General features: G+C 36.9%; 6 protein-coding genes across 8 annotated transcripts in view; 2 read left to right on the forward strand and 4 right to left on the reverse strand.

Annotated features, from left to right (window-relative positions):
- LOC104804405 (pentatricopeptide repeat-containing protein At2g13600) overlaps positions 1-465 on the forward strand; it is a 3,906-nt gene extending 3,441 nt beyond the window's left edge. For both annotated transcript variants that reach the window (XM_010528687.2, XM_010528688.2), the window contains one exon: positions 381-465. The gene's annotated coding sequence lies outside the window, so the exon portion shown is untranslated. The remainder of the gene's footprint in view (positions 1-380) is intronic.
- The window catches only part of LOC104804404 (ABC transporter G family member 5-like), a 2,559-nt gene extending 1,038 nt beyond the window's left edge, over positions 1-1,521 (reverse strand). Inside the window, exon 1 of the mRNA XM_010528686.2 lies at positions 9-1,521. Coding sequence (XP_010526988.1) covers positions 9-1,298 — 1,290 coding nt within the window. The 5' untranslated portion in view covers positions 1,299-1,521. The remainder of the gene's footprint in view (positions 1-8) is intronic.
- A 2,933-nt stretch (positions 1,522-4,454) lies between these two features.
- Positions 4,455-5,532, reverse strand: LOC104804406 (transcription factor WER-like). The gene is made up of 2 exons (XM_010528689.1): positions 5,279-5,532; positions 4,455-5,156 (listed from the first exon to the last, which is right to left on the reverse strand). Exons 1-2 carry the CDS (start codon positions 5,436-5,438, stop codon positions 4,495-4,497), a joined length of 822 nt encoding a protein of 273 aa, XP_010526991.1. The 5' UTR covers positions 5,439-5,532; the 3' UTR covers positions 4,455-4,494.
- Positions 5,533-8,135: 2,603 nt separating this feature from the next.
- On the reverse strand, positions 8,136-10,175 carry LOC104804407 (histone H3.3). Of its 2 annotated transcripts, XR_770344.1 has the most exons (6): positions 10,085-10,175; positions 9,841-9,952; positions 9,435-9,511; positions 9,248-9,338; positions 8,548-8,782; positions 8,136-8,375 (listed from the first exon to the last, which is right to left on the reverse strand). XR_770344.1 is itself a non-coding variant. In XM_010528690.1 (5 exons), exons 2-5 carry the CDS (start codon positions 9,910-9,912, stop codon positions 8,612-8,614), a joined length of 411 nt encoding a protein of 136 aa, XP_010526992.1. In that variant the 5' UTR covers positions 9,913-9,952; positions 10,085-10,174; the 3' UTR covers positions 8,383-8,611. The 2 variants fall into 2 exon arrangements, 1 of the variants encoding a protein (XP_010526992.1); XM_010528690.1 differs by lacking the exon at positions 8,136-8,375 and having other exon boundaries at positions 8,383-8,782; positions 10,085-10,174.
- Positions 10,176-11,372: 1,197 nt separating this feature from the next.
- LOC104804408 (BRASSINOSTEROID INSENSITIVE 1-associated receptor kinase 1) lies at positions 11,373-16,892 on the forward strand. Its single transcript, XM_010528691.2, has 11 exons — positions 11,373-12,037; positions 12,509-12,641; positions 12,725-12,796; positions 13,483-13,626; positions 14,384-14,455; positions 14,557-14,628; positions 14,727-14,803; positions 14,938-15,066; positions 15,153-15,494; positions 15,758-16,152; positions 16,300-16,892. The coding sequence occupies exons 1-11, from the start codon at positions 11,956-11,958 to the stop codon at positions 16,621-16,623; spliced, it is 1,842 nt and encodes a 613-aa protein (XP_010526993.1). The 5' UTR covers positions 11,373-11,955; the 3' UTR covers positions 16,624-16,892.
- Positions 16,893-17,099: 207 nt separating this feature from the next.
- Positions 17,100-18,462, reverse strand: LOC104804409 (non-specific lipid-transfer protein-like protein At2g13820). Its single transcript, XM_010528692.2, has 3 exons — positions 18,040-18,462; positions 17,868-17,897; positions 17,100-17,417 (listed from the first exon to the last, which is right to left on the reverse strand). Exons 1-3 carry the CDS (start codon positions 18,368-18,370, stop codon positions 17,245-17,247), a joined length of 534 nt encoding a protein of 177 aa, XP_010526994.1. The 5' UTR covers positions 18,371-18,462; the 3' UTR covers positions 17,100-17,244.
- Positions 18,463-18,660: the final 198 nt, after the last annotated feature.

The following is an 18,660-nucleotide window of genomic DNA, read 5'->3' on the forward strand; positions in this document are numbered from 1 at the left end:
GGCAGTGCCTCTATTGTTCTAGTTAGCAGGAATGTCAATATGAATGCAAATAGGCCTACCCTTTCTCGTGCACCAATGAGATCGACTTTAAGATTATGGAAAATCAGACCGAGAACTAGTCCTGACGCTAACATCTGAACTGTCCTGCATGCAAACAGCTCCATAGTTCTAAATATGTTTTTTGAGAACCTATGAGTGAGTATCATAGTTTCTTCTATTCTTGATTTTGCGAAATTCCTGTTGAATTCAATGCCAGCATTCATGGTTCCCTTATCAGCAACCTTGGATTGCTGAAACAGCTGTTGTAGCGTGGATTTTCCACTTCTGCCTTCCTCTTTCATATCTTCTGATTTCTTCTGTTGTTGTGTTGTTGATGTCAGGACATGTCCCACCCTTCTTCCTCGCTGAATCTTTTGCTGTTTTCTGATGTCTTCAATGGACTCGATGGCGAACTCTACAATATTTACATGGAGAGGAAGCTGCAAACCAATTGACCTCAAGTAACCACCAAGCTGGTCTAGCGAGCCTTGATGCAAGACCGAGCCATTGGCCAACAGAAGAACAGAGTTGAAGAGCTTAACTATACGAAATCCCGGTTGGTGGATGCTCAGAATTATGGTCCGACCCCGTGTTTCAGCCATTAGTTTGAGCATCTCTATGATCTGCAGTGCCGAAGTACTGTCCAAACCAGACGTGGGTTCATCAAGAATAAGAACTCTGGGATCATGAATAACCTCAACTCCTATAGAAACTCGACGTCTCTCTCCACCGGATATTCCTCTGACCCTATCATCGCCAACACGAGCCATTGCTACAGCTTCTAAACCGAGCTCTTGTACCAAGGACTTCACCCGCAATCTCAGTTCTTCTCGAGGGAGATTTAGACGCAGCTTGGCGCTGAACATAAGGGTTTCTTCCACCGTAAGTAAAGGAAACAGAGTATCCTTCTGAGTGACATAACCTGAGATTTTCTTGAACTTGGCTCTGTCAACAGGTTTCTGGTTCACAAAAACCGAGCCGGTTTGTGGAGTGGCTTTGGAAGCAAGAATTTCAAGCAGAGAAGACTTCCCTGCGCCACTGGGGCCGACAATTGCAAGAATTTCGCACGGTTTCGCTCTGCAGGTAACTCCGTTTAAGACATGCTTGATCTTGTTGCCTGTCTCTTCCTCAATCTTCCACGGATCAGTTTCTTGGGGCATTTTCCACACGGAGATCGCGAAAGGGTTAACCCTTCTGATCCGTGGAAAGATCTTGAAGTCGATATCCACAGCTTCTATCTCACATCCTTCCTTCTTCATGGATGAAGCTCTTTGTTGATCCTCTCTGTTCTGTTCTTCCTCCCAAAGGCCCAGTGCGCCCAACAAAAACCATGTCCTTTCTATGGTTTTATATTTTTTTTAATATATATATGTGTGTGTAATGAAGAAATGTTCTGTAATTTTGGCTGCTACTTTGTTCACGTGAAAGTGTTATTCGGAGTTTGCTGCGATTTTCCCACTGAGAAATGTAGAGTTCACGTGCTCTTTTGTGTGCCATCTCTCTCTCTCTCTCTCTCTCTCTCTCTCTCTCTCTCTCTCTCTCTCTGATATACATATATTCTTTTATATGGCTGTTGGGGATTTCATATATACACACACACGCTTATATATATATATATATATATATATGGATTTCCTATATATGTATGTATATATGGATTTACATCAAAAGGAAACAAAAGGTTTGGAAATTGCAATTTGAAACCAAGCTAGATTTTTTAAATTTCAAATTAGTAAAATAAGATCTGTTTTAAAACGTCAATTGTATTTACATGGTTTTAGAAGTCATGTTTACAAGTTTACTAAGTTTTAGGTCATAAAATTTAAATTGAATTAAAATCTAACTATCGACCATAATTTGTTACCAAATAAGTTTCATTAGAAGCAAACAAACCAAAAAAGAAGTCGTACATCAAATTATTAATAATCGAGAAGTGACCAAAATAGTAATAAAACTAATAATGATAATTACCCGAATTTATTGTAGTTAGTACCAAATGCCGACACAATTTGTTTAAGATATATGATATCATGTTTCCAATTATCCATCAAATGATGGTAAGAAACTAGTGTTTTTATAATTCATTTATTTATTTTACGAAATTGATAAATTATGCAACAATAAATTGAATATGAATGTCACGAACTTTTATGTTATGGGAAATATTTTCATCCATAAATGATTGGGAGATTATTTGCTCGAAAACTTAGAACATTTACATATGTCATATTTTTTTTTGTGCTAGGAAAATCAAATGTTTTATCTTAATTAGTTTTCCAAACCCCAAAATGTGATATTATTTTATTATATTTTATGTTTAAGATCTGAATATAAAAAATTTAGAGAATTTTTTTATACGATTATTTGAGACAAAAAAAATCATTGAATATAAACATTATCACAAAAACATAATATCTTCATTATAGTATATATACTCACATAGTCACATACTACATATATGTATATATAACTCAAAATCAAATGTATTTGTTTTGTTAGATATTGACGGAACATAACTTTTGAGCAAATTGTGTCCAAGTTATTTTTTGTGTGGTTGATATTTTTTAATATAAAATTTTGCAAAAATTATGATATCCAAACTGGCGTTTCATGGTGGGAAATAATTGAATTAATTTGCTAAAAATTAAATATATTCGATTTATTATTAAATTTTTAGAATCTATTTTTGTCTTAATGTGTCTCCCGTGAACGTTCCTACAATACAAGAACATTTTGTCGGCATGTCTCCGTTTTCATAGTCCCAATTTTTGACTCTTGTAGCCCGTGAACCTTTTTTTTCTTCGAAATATGTTTTTTAAGGCTTTCAGTATTTTATTTTTCATCTTTAAATTTCATATAGTATACAAAAGTCATATTTATCCAATGCCAGCACGGTCAAAGGTACAAAAATTTTAAAAATAATAATTAATAAGAATTTTAAATAGTTTATAAAATTGTAAATACTTAGTTTTTCTACTTAATAATAATATTAATAAAAGGTTAATTTTTTAAATAACCGGTATTTGGTTGCTATTTAAGCCATGTTAAACAAAATTTTCAAGATAAGTTTGTCGTTATGAATTCTATTATCAAATATTCAGCGAAACTATATACTTTCCGCGATATATTTTGAGTTTATAATTTTAATGTGAATGACGAAACTTAATCTCAATACAATCATGTACTTCAATAAACTCATTTAGGGATGACATTTCTATAGAAAAAAAATATTTTTTCATAGTCATAAATTTAAATTCTAGTAACTAATAAGATCGTAAATCGGATCATTATAAAATTGAAACTTTAATAAGGGTAATATTATTGTATTGATTTTGACTGAAACTATTCATGCTTGCAATATAGTTTTCATGGGCTACTAATGAAAACATATGGGCTTTTAAACATTTAAATGGGCCTGATTTAAATAATAATTGAGTACGATTTTTATTATAACAAATTAATCAAACCCAAAAAAAAAAGAATAAAAATTATCAATAAACTAAAATAAAACCAAAAAATATTTATAAATAAATATTTTTAAATTATTCAATATCTTTCATATTATACTTGACGTATAGTATCGTTTTCCCAAAATTTGTTGATACTATAGAACATACAGATTTTATAAGAATTATGAAATATATATTATTTTAAAGGTTACGGTGACATATGTCATCGTTAATTTTTTTTCATACGAATGTGCTTTTATGTCATCGTTAATTAGTTTCTTATTTTAAAGAATATCAAATTTTCGTACTTAAAGGTTATATATATAGTATAGATGGTTGGTAAGATCATAAATTTGGATGACGTGAAAGGATTTTTTTTCTAAAAATTATTTATGCATATCCGTAAAATCCAGCAGCAGAAGAAAAAGATTTCTCCGTTTTTTTCCCGAACGTACAAAAAATTTGTAAGTGACTGTATAAACTGACGAATTACAAAATCGTATATTATATGCTTTCTGGTATAAGCTCTATATATAGATGGATACTTACGATCTATGTTGATTCAACAATAACTTATATAATTTGATAAAAAAAAAATGGTGAAAACCCATTATAATTAACCCATACAAATGGATACACTCCCAGACATGCATATATTGGTATATACGTTTGTGTCCATGCATATATGCATGTGTAGCCTTGCCTATGTTTATATATATGTAGATGCAAATTCATACTTTTCAACGCATACTCAACTAAACGTAGGCATATATATACATATATATATATATATATATATGTATATGGAACTCTTGCTTGAGGAGATTTTGATTTCAAGGTTGTAATATATATATATATATATATATATATATATATATGTGTGTGTGTATATATATATTATGTATGTATATGTGTAGAACAGAAGATTGAGAAAGGAAGAAAATGAAACATAAACCTGATGACAGATCCTTGATGAAATTGAGTGATGATATTCGAACCTAAGAAACTATAATCCAACGCCAAGAAAATCAATGAAAGCGACATTGTTCTTCCCCTCCTCATCATGATCATCAACATGTTCTGCAATCTTTCCATGAGCTTCTCCGTGACGATTTGTACTCTCGGTCACACGAAACGTCTCTTCTTGACTTCCATGGCCGCAATCGGAGACCGAATTAGTCGATCCAATATGACAATCCCTCGGTGCCAAAACAGAAAAATTAGGACTATAACACCTCCTCGCTCCAAAGCCATCGAAGAATGATGAACCAGAAGTGACAGTAGATCCATTATACGTCCAAGAACCAGGCCACGTCTCATGTTTCTTGACGTCTTGCGATCTCCATAGTCCAAAGTTCGAGCTGTCGACCCTAGGGAGGAAGCCATGGCTAGTAGAGGTCGTGGCGATGCCTTGCCAATTCCGCTTGAAACTAGCTGAGGAGGAGGCGAGAGAGGAGAAACGATCGCGTTTTCGCCTGGCCATAATCACGTGGAAATGGTTCTTGACCGCATTATCCGTCCTTCCGGGGAACAATCTTGCGATGGATGCCCAACGATTCCCTTGAGTCCGATGCATCTTCAGCAATCTCTCCTCTTCTTCCTCCGTGAAGGGTTTCTTGTTGATGTTCGGATCGAGCTGGTTGTACCATCTCAACCTACAGCTTTTCCCTATATGTACCGGAAACAATACGTATCAAACGATACATACATACATACATACATACATACATACATATAAAAGGGTGTCTACAAAAATATGAAAGAAAAATGATTGGATCTATATATGTTACCAGACCGGCCCTGGAGATGCTGAGCGATGAAATTCCAGTTCTTGGGGCCATATTTCTCCACAAGAAACCGGAGCTTTTCGTCTTCGGCCGGTCTCCAGTGACCTCTTTGGCAAGTTTGAGCACTCTCAAAACTATCGTTGCTTGTTTCAGAGATTTCCATTGAAATTTCAAACTACTCTCTATATGTATGTAAGGAATCCAATACAGATGTCAAGTGGACCGACCGACCGAACTGATTTCAGAGTTTTACTCGGAGTTGGAATGGAACAAGACAGGTCATGGACATAGTTGGTCTAAGACGACATGATGAAAGGATGAAATTTTGAACAAAGAAGGGAAAAATAAGAATAAAAAAAGAGTGGATTAATTCGTTCCTCTCTCTCTCTCTCTTAGGGTTATGGTGAGAAGTCACTTTTCTTTTGTTTACAAGATAAAGCCCTTACTTATTTATATGACTTGTCAATATATATATATAATACATATCCAAGTGCCTCTGTCAATATATACCTACATACATATATCATATTTGTATATGTTTTCTGTGTGCTTAAAATCTGGCTTGACGAAATTGTACGTATAAATATTGGGTTTTGTATATTTAATCAATATTGTCCATTAAGATTATTTACGATATTTGGGTATTTTGTTATCAACCAATCATATACTATTCTGGTAAGAAGATTTAAATGTTTAAGAGTTGTTTCAAATATAAAAAGTTATTTAACACGATCAAACATTTGCATTTCATTCTAAATTAAAGATTTGTTAAATTAATCTAGTTTTATTTAATTTTTCTATAGAGGACAATTGTTTCAACGATATAATAAGGGATATAAATTTTAACTTTCAGTCTAGTTATTTTTTACTCGAGTTTTCAATTTTAAAAAATTTATATCATTCGACTTCCGTATCGAATTTCGATTCAGTTCGGGTTCTTTGCGACTTCAGTTTGGATTCTGCTTTCATGTAAGAAAAACAATTATTTTTTTTTCGTGGTCAGTTCAGATTTTTAATCATTTCCATATTTAGGAAAAATTATCTTCAATCAATTAGAAATGCTTTTTGTTGCATGCAGTTTATTAGAGTGATGGAATAGTGAAAATAATGTTTTATTTGATTTTTTTTTTGTACAATGTGAATTTATTTGTTTTTTTTTTTGTATAATATTTGGTTTTAACAGTGCAGTTGTCTTAGTTAATTGCTCTTTCATCTTGTTATTTTTTTTAGTACGTGTTTTTATCATACAATCATCACCTATGATTCGCTTCTAAAAAAGGTATATATGACAAGCCATTGTTAGCGCTAACAACTAAGCATAATGAAATGCTTCTGTTACAAAATGGTTTTTATAAGGCATGCCCATTTATTTAAATAGGTCCACTTATTTAAAATTGGCCTTCTAACAAGTTACGAGGACCAACCCAACAGATCGTGGGCGAGTGATCAAGTTTGGAGTAGGAGGTAACTCCACCTTGAAGTTGAGTGTTCGATTCCTGGCTTGTGGGGAGGGAGATAATTCTGGGTTTATATGATTGATATACAAAGGCTGTTCTCGAGCCGGAGGTTTAAAATATTCGGATTTCCGAAGCAAAACGAATACTTTTCGATGGGCTGGATTAAAAAAACTCCAGACCTTATCTATTAAATTAATACAATTTGTAAGATTAGATTTTATAAAATTGTATTTTATAATTAGATCCCATAATAAAAACAAATAATAATACATTTTTTCCGGTTAGGAAAGAATAGTAAAATCGAAGCAAAGCGATGAAAAGGAAACAATGGGAGATGCATGCAAATCTGTCAACATTGATTTCGCACGTTGTTCCGAACTAAGGTGGCATGTCCTCCCTTCATTCCCTTAGATAAATATAAACCAATCAGATTTCACCACTAACCTTAAACCCTAGCACAACTAGAAATTATATTCGTTGCGAGCGCCACAAATATATATATATATATATAGTTTGGAGTAAATTATTTTCAAAGTAAAATTTCCGATTTCGATTCAATTATTTTTTCCAAATATTAACACTTAGAAAAAAGGTATACATACACTCATCTTTTGTTTCGATTTGTATAAACTTTTTAGATGGAATTTACCTTGTATACTATTGTATATTATTCGATTAATTTAAAATCTTACATATAATAAAATTATAAATTTCAATCTATTGAGAGTTATTTTGTTAATCAGTAGAATATGACGGTCCAACCTTTGACTTTACAGTCTAACTTCAACTTCTGAACGATTTTCAAAATAAATTGTTTTCATTTTGGGTGGTTAGACATTTTTTTTATATACAACATTAAAATGAAATAGATTTCTGCAATGTAGATTAGATTCAGAAAATGATTAATTTATTTTTTAGAAATGATTATTTCACCAATTTCCCCGTCAAAACTATATATTAATGTGGATTTTCTTTCTTGGTTCATATAAAAATTTTATAATGCTTCTAATTTTCAGGGAGTTTTTAAGAGATTATGAAATTGCAAACATATATAACCATATATTACAATCCCAATATATATGAAAATTCCGGAATTGTAATTTTTAAAACTTCCTATTGGATTTGTAAGAATAATACGAATGGATTACCTTGCGGGCAATTAATTCCTCCAACTTTGCCAACGTATCATTTGGGGTAATTAATGAGATGCCAGTTTCCGTTTTTGTTAACTCATGAGATGGCAGTTTCGTCGTTACAAAAATAGATTACGGAATATTTGTTGACAGCTACACCAAACAAAATGCCTCAACTGACACAGACAGTAAATTGATGAAATTAATTACTAAATTTGTTTTCCGTAACCCTCTCATCAGAATCAGTAATATTAAAACTATAAATTAAAGTAAATTACAAAACCATATCCTTAATTATACAAGGTTGTCTTGATAACCCAGAAATAGGTTTAGGTTTAATTAGATTATGAATTTTGTTTTTTCTAATTCGTAAGCAGCAACAAAACAAACATGTATTTCTTATCGACTCCCACTCCTCGTGCGTTCCTCTGGATCAATCAATCGTCTCACATCTTCTATGAAGCCATAGTTGCATATTCCTTCTTTTGGATCCAGATAACATATGACCTACTGCATATCGAGAACAACCAATTTTCATTTGTAAAACAAGAGAGGAAATTCCATCATTCACCCACCAAACAAAAGCCGAAAACCAACTTCGAGACGATGAATTGCGCAATAGAGAGGCTGAAGACAAAGAGGTATGTATTATCTCACACAAATTGCTATTCCTTCCTCTTACCATTTCCAAAACCTAACCACCACTCACTAAGGAAAAGGCTACATAGTGGACAAGTAGTCGAAAATCAAGCTCGCTCTCCGCGAATCCGTCGAGCCAATTGGATGTCTTTGGGCATAATGGTGACCCTCTTGGCATGAATGGCGCAGAGGTTGGTGTCCTCGAATAGACCCACCAGGTACGCCTCAGCCGCCTCCTGAAGAGCTAACACTGCATGGCTCTGGAACCTCAGGTCTGTCTGCAATTTCCACATCCAACCCAATTAAAGCAAAATCTCATATGAATCCAAATCATACCCATTATTAATCATCTCGTGTGAACTATGCAAAATCCTCCCCCTTTAGGTCTGAACAAAATCAAACTATACCACAACCCCATAGCAAAATCACAATAGCAGAGACAATTTTGCGTCTGTCGCTAATTGGAAAACAAATCCACTCTTTATCTCATTTGAACCAAGGACGCGATCAATTTGCTACCCGCTTTGATGAACAACACTCCCTTATCCTTATTTACAAGACATCTAACTCAAGAGTATTTGCAATGCCCTAAAGTTCGAATCACATAACTGAATCAACTGCAGAGGCAAAACTTCTCGTGTAAACATTGATCAGTCTAGTTACCCAATGATCTTCTACTAGGATAGAATTTGGTATTTGAAGAATTACGATTCAACAAGAGTTTAAGTCATAACACAAGTTACCTTGAAATCCTGAGCGATTTCACGAACAAGACGCTGGAACGGCAGTTTACGGATCAGCAACTCTGTGCTCTTCTGGTACTTGCGAATTTCACTGTTGCATTATCCAAAACCAATACCAATCATTCACGTTTCATATCAAAGAAGGGGTGTTTGAATGACACATTCAAAACCAAATACATGTAATTACCGAAGGGCGACAGTTCCAGGACGGTAACGGTGAGGCTTCTTGACTCCTCCGGTGGTCGGAGCAGATTTCCTCGCAGCCTGCGTTTCGATTTTTGTTTTCAATCATTACACAAACTCGGGACACATTCGTATTTTACCCTAATCAACCAATTCCCCTTCTCCCATGCAAATTATCCCTTGAATCGCTAATAAAACTCAAGAATAATTCGAATTTCGGAATTAAACCCAGATAGAAGAAAAGACTCGTTCGAATTAACCCAAATCGAGAACCGTATTTCCGCTTCTCCCACCCCCAACTATGGTTTGAATCACTACCCAAACTCGGGATTATTTCGAACTAGACCCAATAGGAAAACCCTAGGAGCCTTCAATGATATTATGATCGGAAACAGAATACAAAACCAAACCTTGGTTGCGAGTTGTTTCCTCGGAGCCTTTCCTCCTGTCGATTTACGCGCGGTTTGCTTCGTACGAGCCATATCTTCTCAGTCAAGAACAACAACACAAGAACTTGAGATTCTGTGGAACATGGATAAGAAAAAAAAAAACACAATCAGACAAATCTGGTCATCGATTAAGACAATAGTCCCATGAAACAAATCGACAAAGAGAACAAATCGCATAGAAATCTCATCACAGAAAGAGGCGTACCTTCGAAGAGGATACCAAAACTAGAAAAATTGAATTAGCGGATTAGAAAATTATCATATATAGGAAAAGGTTTAATCGGCTCGATTTAGGAGCAGCAGCAGACGTGCGATTTGAAACCTTTTCGACGGTCCAGATTTGCCGGAAGTGAAGAGAGCTGATGTGGCGATCTTTATCTTCAAATCCTATTGGTTGAATATTTTTTACGGATTGATGACGTCGATATTAGTGGTTCTTCCGCGGTCAACTTGTGTTTCTTCTTTCGTGCATGGATTTATTTACAATTTTCAAAGTTTGTACGTACGTAAAACTATTCAAAGGGAGTAGCTTTTTTTAGGTAATAATATCTAAAAAGATTTCCATTGCATAATTTATTATATAAAAAATAATATTTTTTGTGCGAATATATAAATACATATATATTTGGTCAATAGGATTATAATTTTTGGGGTGTGGTTGATCGAGTTTTTTTTTGTGGGTTTTTTCGTGTCGAACCGGGTCAAAGATTTTTGCTTTAAAGATTTTTTTTGTTGGGGTTATAAATTTTTTTCTATATGAACCTTTTGTTTTATAAACATGATAATTTCACCTAACTTCGACCCGATTATATCCATACTAAACCTAGAATCATCCGTCGTATATAAACCATTTTTTATTCAAAAATTACATCCTCTCCAGCAATAGATTCGAATCCAATACTTTGACTTTGTCATCTATTAACCAATGATCTACCTACCTATTGGACTTTTTCGATATAAACTTTTGTGGATGGTATTGAATTATTGGTTTAGAGGGCTTGTGAACGCATCTTTTAGTAATAGTTTGTATCTTTGTGATTCATAAATAACTTGCGAATTACGATGAATTTTAAAATGTGCATTAATAGTTTATGGATCGATATGAATTTTCTAGAGTTACTTGTATATTAGAATTTATATATTTTATTAAAACAAGGGTGATAAAAATCTATTATGTAAAAAAAAGCGATGCAAGAATATTTATATCATCTATGTAAACGATGAAATTATTTACATTGAATATTTGCATCATTTTTAACACACTCCTCTGTTAAATAACGTCATTTATCTATTTTATCTGTGTGTTTTGTAAATTTTTTATGGTAAACCACATTTTTCTTTGAGCTATATATAAGCCCAGCAAAATTTATAGATCCAACGTACCATCATGATATCTCCATCATGATGATCATACATACAGTATCATCATTATCATCCCCCTTTGAATGCGTGCGTGTTTGACCATTCTTTTCGGCCCTCTTTTTTTTTTCCTTCACTGGTTCTCTTCTACTGCTACAAACGGCCATGGGTTTCGATCTTTACTGTATTGTACCAACCCAACTGAGTAAAAACCCCATTTTCTTTTTCCCCCTCAAAGAAAATTCTCTGGTTTTGACTACGACCCAGCTTCCTTTGTCTCCAGTACTTTATTCATTCTTCGTCCCCCGAGAACTCCTCCTCTGTTTTCCACTTTTTTAAAGTACTCTGGTGGCAAATATCATCCTCCCCTTTTGTTTCCTGGGCTTAATTCTTGCTTCTTCTGTAGAGATTCGCAATTCCGGGGGGTTTCCATACGGAAAGAGCCGGGCTTTTGGTTTGATTTCGCAGAGAATCGATTTGGGTCTCTTTCCAAATTGGTCAACGGACGAATACGCGTCGAGGGTCTCCCTTTTTTTATTATTTCTTTTCAAATTTTATTTCTTGGGTTATCTGGGTTTCTTTGTTGAAGGTTGAAGCCACACCTGAATCGAGGACTCTAGATCCTTCTCTGGGGTCAACAACTTGCTGGGTCGTTTTCCGATGATTAGTGACGATGGAGGATTCTAGGGTTTAGTTTTAGTCTGTGAAGTGGAAGACATGGGACGAAGATCAATTCCTGGCGTCATTTGGTTGATTTTGGTGTTCGATGCGATTCTCAGAGTCTCCGGCAACGCAGAAGGTCTGTTTCTGTCTCTCTGTGATGAAATGTCTTTTAGTTGACATTGCGTTGTTATTTTTTGGAACACGTCTTTTTCTTCGAGCTGGAATCGACAGGAATCGTTTAGTTTAGATTCTTGTGACAATAGTTAGATGAACAAGAGATGTCCGAATTCGTCAGTGGTATGTTGGTGTAAGGAGAGAGAATTCACGTGTCATGGAACTACTTTTCTCTAGCTACTTGGTTCATGCCAGGGCACAAAGAAAGTGTTTGGGTTTATTACTGCTAGTTTTGCATCGTTGACTCGAGTTATGTTGTGTAATCATTTCATAGAGCGTACGTTTTAGAAGATAAATTGGCTGGTTCAGATGCTATGGTGTGGTCAGAGCTGACAAATATCGGCCCTTTCATTGTGTGTTATCAACTGTTTCGAATGATCTGACGAAGCTACATCCTTGTTATAATCTTCAGTTCTCTCTCCCCTTTATGCAGGTGATGCCTTGAATGCTCTGAAAACCAATTTAGCAGACCCTAACAAGGTCCTCCAAAGTTGGGATCCCACTCTCGTTACTCCCTGTACATGGTTTCATGTTACTTGCAATAGTGACAATAGTGTTACGCGTGTGTAAGTTACTCCTGTACGTCTGCCATTTGGATTGATTCAGCCTTTTGCTTATAGTCTTGAGTTTTATGTTCATGTTTGCTCAGTGACCTTGGGAATGCAAATCTATCCGGCGAGCTGGTTCCGCAGCTTGGTCAGCTTCCGTATTTGCAGTACTTGTAAGTCATCTCTTTACCAGGAGGAATTATTTAGCTTCTGTTCATTGTCGCATGGGTTCTATATCTGTACATTCTCTTTTGATTTCAACTGCATCGGTTATGAAGGGACTGAATGGCTACCTTTTGTCTTACTTTTCTGCATAAACATAGATTTGCTAGGCGTTCACCTCGTGTATGTACATATGTATATATATATATATATATTTGTTTTGTAAGTATTTGAACATTTCTACCGACATCTTTAGCAGAATGTTTGTATAGGAATCGAGCACTGATGGGTGTGCCTGTTGTTTGTCTATATGAACTCTCCAAAGAGTAATGGCCTAAGTAGTATTACTTTAGAGATCTTTCTTTGGGCTTCTGAAACTATCATACTGAACCTCTACGGGAATAGCAACAGGTTTAACCCGAGACACGTGGCCTAGAATTGTGGCACTTGTGAAAGACATTTATGGGTTCTCATTCTCAAATGTTGAGTCAAAGCTCAGTTAGATTCATTTCATGCTGTCAAATCTTTACTTGTATTTTAAGTAAAGATTTCTCAGTTCTTGAATGCAGTGTAGGGTTCCATTTTCATCTCCTGCTTTTTTGTTTCTTAACCTAGCTTTCTGGCGGTTTTACGGGTTTCCCATTTTGTGAGGTGAAAAATTTTGTTGGATGTATTATCAAGTGAAGCTCCTTGACAGGGAACTGTATAGCAATAACATTACCGGGACAATACCAGAGGAGCTAGGGAACTTGATGGAATTGGTGAGCTTGGATCTTTACTTGAACAATTTAAGCGGTCCAATACCATCAACTCTGGGCAAACTAAAAAAGCTAAGATTCTTGTATGTACCCATACTCTATGCGCTTCAATAACCAATTTGCAGTGTTCGATTATGTTGGTCTCTCCTTCAAACTGCTATTATATGCTTGTTATGCCATTCCTCTGGCAAAATCGGTTTGTTTTTAACAAGAATAGAAAAAAAAAATAAAGGAGCTTCATGGATGTTAGGTTGCTTTGCTGCTGGATGAGATAGACTCTGATAAATCATAAGTTGAGGCGCAGCCATTTTGTCATACATCCAACTTTTGCTGATGCAAAGATTTCATCTTAGTAAAATGAGCCTGAACTTTGCATTTGAAGTATATCTCTGAAAGATCTATCTTCTACTGGAGCAGCGTCACATACAAAATTCAGCATCTGTCACTGTTAAATACTTCTCCTTTTTCCTTCACTGTGATTGCCAGTGAATGCTTATTGAGTTGACTAATTTGTTAGTATGTTCTAAATCTGGGCCCTGAGGAGCATATACTTCTGCTTTAGCATAAATCATATTGGCTCTCGTGATGCTGTGCTCTAGTACTCTGTACAGCTTGAGTCATGAAGAATTAAGATTTCTGTCAGTTGTTTTTCTATAGCATCTGAAGCTTTTGGATAAGTTTCTGAAACGGACCGTCCGGTCTGCATAGCCTGACTGTCTGATTTTTGTAATTTTTTTAGTAAAAGATTGATTGTATTTGTTGAACTTTTGTCAATCTTTACTCATTATTGGTTAATGTATAACAAAAATTGTCATTTACATCTTTTTTTTTGGTGGTCAGGCGTCTCAATAACAACAGCTTATCAGGAGAAATTCCAAGGTCTTTGACTGCTATCAGTACGCTCCAAGTTCTGTGAGTGTAAACTTTTCACTCAAAATTCCTACGCCATTTGATTTTCTGATTATTCTCGTTCGGCCTCACCACTGAGACAGGTCTCATCTTTATATATGCAGGGATATCTCAAACAATCAGCTAACAGGAGATATTCCTGTTAATGGTTCCTTTTCACTGTTCACTCCTATCAGGTTTTGCTTTTTATTCCAAGTTTCTCTCTGTTTTTCCTCTCATGAACTCAGTGGAGTCGCCATAGTATGTTGAACTAACTGTTGAAATCCATTTACAGTTTTGCCAATAATAAACTAAAGCCACTTCCTGCATCTCCGCCGCCTCCTATCTCTCCTACCCCCCCTTCGCCTTCAGGTTTATCTTTTTGCATCTTTTATCTCCTTTTATGTGCTGAATGATCAACGTTGTTTGGTGCTGACTTGTTCTACTTTCGTTGTTGATTGTGTGTTAGTATTTACTTTTGCATTTGTTTCGTATCATACCTGCAGGAAATAAAATTACTGGAGCAATTGCTGGGGGAGTTGCTGCAGGTGCAGCACTTCTGTTTGCCGCTCCTGCCATTGCACTTGCTTGGTGGCGAAGGAGAAAACCACAAGACAACTTCTTTGATGTACCCGGTTAGCAGACTTCCTTTTGATCGGTTTGCTTTCCTATTGATGCCTCTTTTGCTTATATTTCCAATTTTCCGCTACTGGTTTCGCAGCTGAAGAAGACCCAGAAGTTCATTTAGGTCAACTCAAGAGATTTTCCTTGCGGGAATTACAAGTTGCTACCGATAATTTTAGCAACAGACACATTCTGGGTAGAGGTGGTTTTGGCAAAGTTTATAAAGGACGGTTGGCTGATGGTTCTCTAGTGGCTGTGAAACGGCTGAAAGAAGAACGTACTCAGGGTGGCGAACTTCAGTTCCAAACTGAGGTTGAGATGATCAGCATGGCCGTCCATAGAAACTTGCTTCGGCTGCGTGGGTTTTGCATGACACCGACTGAAAGATTGCTTGTCTATCCCTTCATGGCCAATGGAAGCGTGGCTTCGTGTCTAAGAGGTATCTCATCTCGGATTCTATAATTTCCCATATCTCCCAATAACTTTCTTTTCCTTCCAATAAAGTTTCGTAAAATGTAGACCCCTTTCCCGAGTTTTCTTTTTAGTTATACATCTCATCTCCTAGAGATCTCTGGTAGTGAAAGAGATGTTCATGAGGATAGTTTACTCATCTGACCTATCTCTACTTTGTCGATTAAGTCTACCTGATTTTCTCGTAATGTGATGATTTGCGTGTTCTCGTTGTTTCTGTATTTTCTATAGAACGCCCAGAATCCCAACCGCCACTTGATTGGCCAAAGAGAAAGCGGATTGCATTGGGGTCGGCGAGGGGGCTTGCTTATTTGCACGATCATTGTGACCCGAAGATCATCCATCGGGATGTGAAAGCTGCAAATATACTGTTAGATGAAGAGTTTGAAGCTGTCGTCGGGGATTTTGGACTTGCGAAACTCATGGATTACAAGGACACGCATGTAACTACCGCTGTTCGTGGTACAATTGGTCATATAGCTCCCGAGTACCTTTCGACGGGAAAATCGAACGAGAAAACAGATGTTTTCGGGTACGGAGTCATGCTTCTCGAGCTCATTACGGGACAGCGGGCCTTTGACCTTGCCCGGCTTGCAAACGACGACGATGTCATGTTGCTTGACTGGGTATGTAATACAATCTCCCTTTCATATCCCCAAAATCTGCCGTTCCATTATGTGGGTTATACTCCATTTTTATGATCTATGATCTTTGCCAATGTCTGCGGTTGTTTTGTGGGATATAAAAGGGTCGGTTTTGGCTGTGGAATTCAGGTGAAAGGGCTGCTGAAAGAGAAGAAACTGGAGACGCTGGTCGACAGAGATCTTCAGGGGAACTACGTCGAGGAAGAGGTCGAGCAACTGATACAAGTGGCTCTCCTCTGCACACAAAGCTCTCCGATGGAACGTCCCAAGATGTCGGAGGTGGTGAGAATGCTGGAAGGAGACGGGTTGGCCGAGAGATGGGAGGAATGGCAGAAGGAAGAGATGTTCAGACAAGATTTCAACTACCCAACCCATCAACCGCCCAACACCGGTTGGAGCATCCCTGATTCCATGTCCCACATCGAAAACGAATATCCCTCGGGTCCTAGATGACGGCCTCGATCTCTCGTGAAACCCTGTATTATCAAATACAAATAGCCGATCCACTCTCCTGTCTATATATAAAACTGTATTCCTCTTTTTTTTTTTCACACAAGAACAGATTTGGTGTTGCTTTTGATGATGTAAGTTCTCATAGGGGTGACTACGGTTACAAGTGAAGTGTGATGTCCAATGCCCAGCTGAAAGCACACCTTATATCCATTTTATGTAATCCCCCATGTTCCTTTCTGTGTGGCGAATCAAATATGTTTTTCATCCCATTCTAGGGTGTGATTTGTACCATTCGCACGTGCTTGCGGTTTTTACCGCTGATAATGTACGCTGGTTTGCATGGGGTGGTGACACGTGGAATTTACGTGTTCTTGGATTTTGTTTCAAGAGTTGAATATAGTTTGCGTTTGCAGTTTTCATGTTGTTCAGTAATTTCGGTAGACTTTGGGGATCATAGAACTGTTTTCCCATGAAACTTCGAAAGAGGAAACGTGTTAGAATTAACACAACTCCGATTCAAAATTAAACAACGCAAATCTCAACAGCCTTAAAAGATCCGAAATCAAACGCAGAAGAAAAAAAAAATGACAAATTCGACAGCAAAAACGGATCTTTGTGTCATCAGAAACAGGAGATCAACCCAAGGAGCGTGCCAAAGGCAAGACACAACACGGAAACCGACAGAGAAAATGACGATGAACTCGCAGGCGCGAGGGCTGGAGCCGCAGCCGGAGCTTCCTCGTTTGCTCCGGCTGATGATCTGGGTGCATCCGAAGTGGCTGCCGGAGATTTACCTGTAAGAATCATTACATTTTTTCATATAAAAAAAATGTCCGAAAACACTAACACAGACCATGATCGAGTTTGTTGTTCTTTATCGGCTCATTTGGCGGAAGTATGGGATGATTTTAGTTTAATTCATGTGGCCGACCCCAAATAAATTTGGGATTAAGGGCATGTTGATGATGACGATGATGTTGTTAGTATATGATAAAAGTATTCTTGCATTGAACTAATACTCTATTTTTTTTAATCATATTACTAGTCCTACCAAGAAATCGTTTACAATTTAAAGTTTGATTACTAACTAGGGTTTGGTTTGATTGAACCGAACCAAATTGGATCATAACCGGTTTAGAGGTGAGCCCGGTCAGAGCCAACCAACCCGGCCGGTTTCGGATCGGATTCAGACTTAAAGTAAAAGTTCTAAACAAAAGAGTGGAAGAGGAGAAGAGAGAGCTTACTGGGCGCACCAGTGGGAGGAACAACTGAAACTGAAACACAACAAAAACCAAACTTCATCAGTCCATTGTCTCAAAATCAAATCAACAAGATAGTCTAACCCCAAATTATGTTTTCATATTTATATTCGGTTATATATACATATATATATATATGAGAGAGAGGGAGACTGACGAGCACAGCGGGCGGAAGGTGGAGCAACGACTTTGCAGACGGAGGGAAGAGAGGAGGCCTTGGAGACGTTCAAGGTGACTCCCATGGAGGCGCTGTTCTTGAAAGCCTCGCAGAGACACTGCGGACCAGATCGGACCACCGTCTTCAATCCGGAGCAGCAGCTCCCCTCCGGCTTCTCCACCGTGCTCCCGCTCGTCACGAACGACAAACAGTCCGCCATGTTCAGTATCAGCGTCGAACAGTCCACCGCCGCCTTCGCCACTCCTCCGCTACATATCACCGCCGCCGCCGTGAATACCAGAATCGCCGCCGTCAACGCCCTGCTTGCCATCCCCACGCGCCGCCCCGGCAACAACACAACAGATGTGAGAGAGAGAGAGAGAGAGAGAGAGAGGCGTGCGAGTGAGTATGGGAATGTCCGTCTACGAGTTTCTTAAATAAAGGGAATTTATTCTTTTTTTCCGCCGAAGGCGGAAGAGAAGAAAAAATAGTAATCATATGAGCTCAATGCAAATGCTTTTTGATGTAGAATATTTAAATTCACGGTCTTTTGTATAATTAAATTCATTGTTTTGAAAAAAAAAACAACAATTTTTTTTATGCTGAGCATTTCGCAGATTT

Source organism: Tarenaya hassleriana, unplaced genomic scaffold (assembly GCF_000463585.1).
Source record: "Tarenaya hassleriana unplaced genomic scaffold, ASM46358v1 Cleome9, whole genome shotgun sequence".
Classification (NCBI taxonomy): domain Eukaryota; kingdom Viridiplantae; phylum Streptophyta; class Magnoliopsida; order Brassicales; family Cleomaceae; genus Tarenaya; species Tarenaya hassleriana.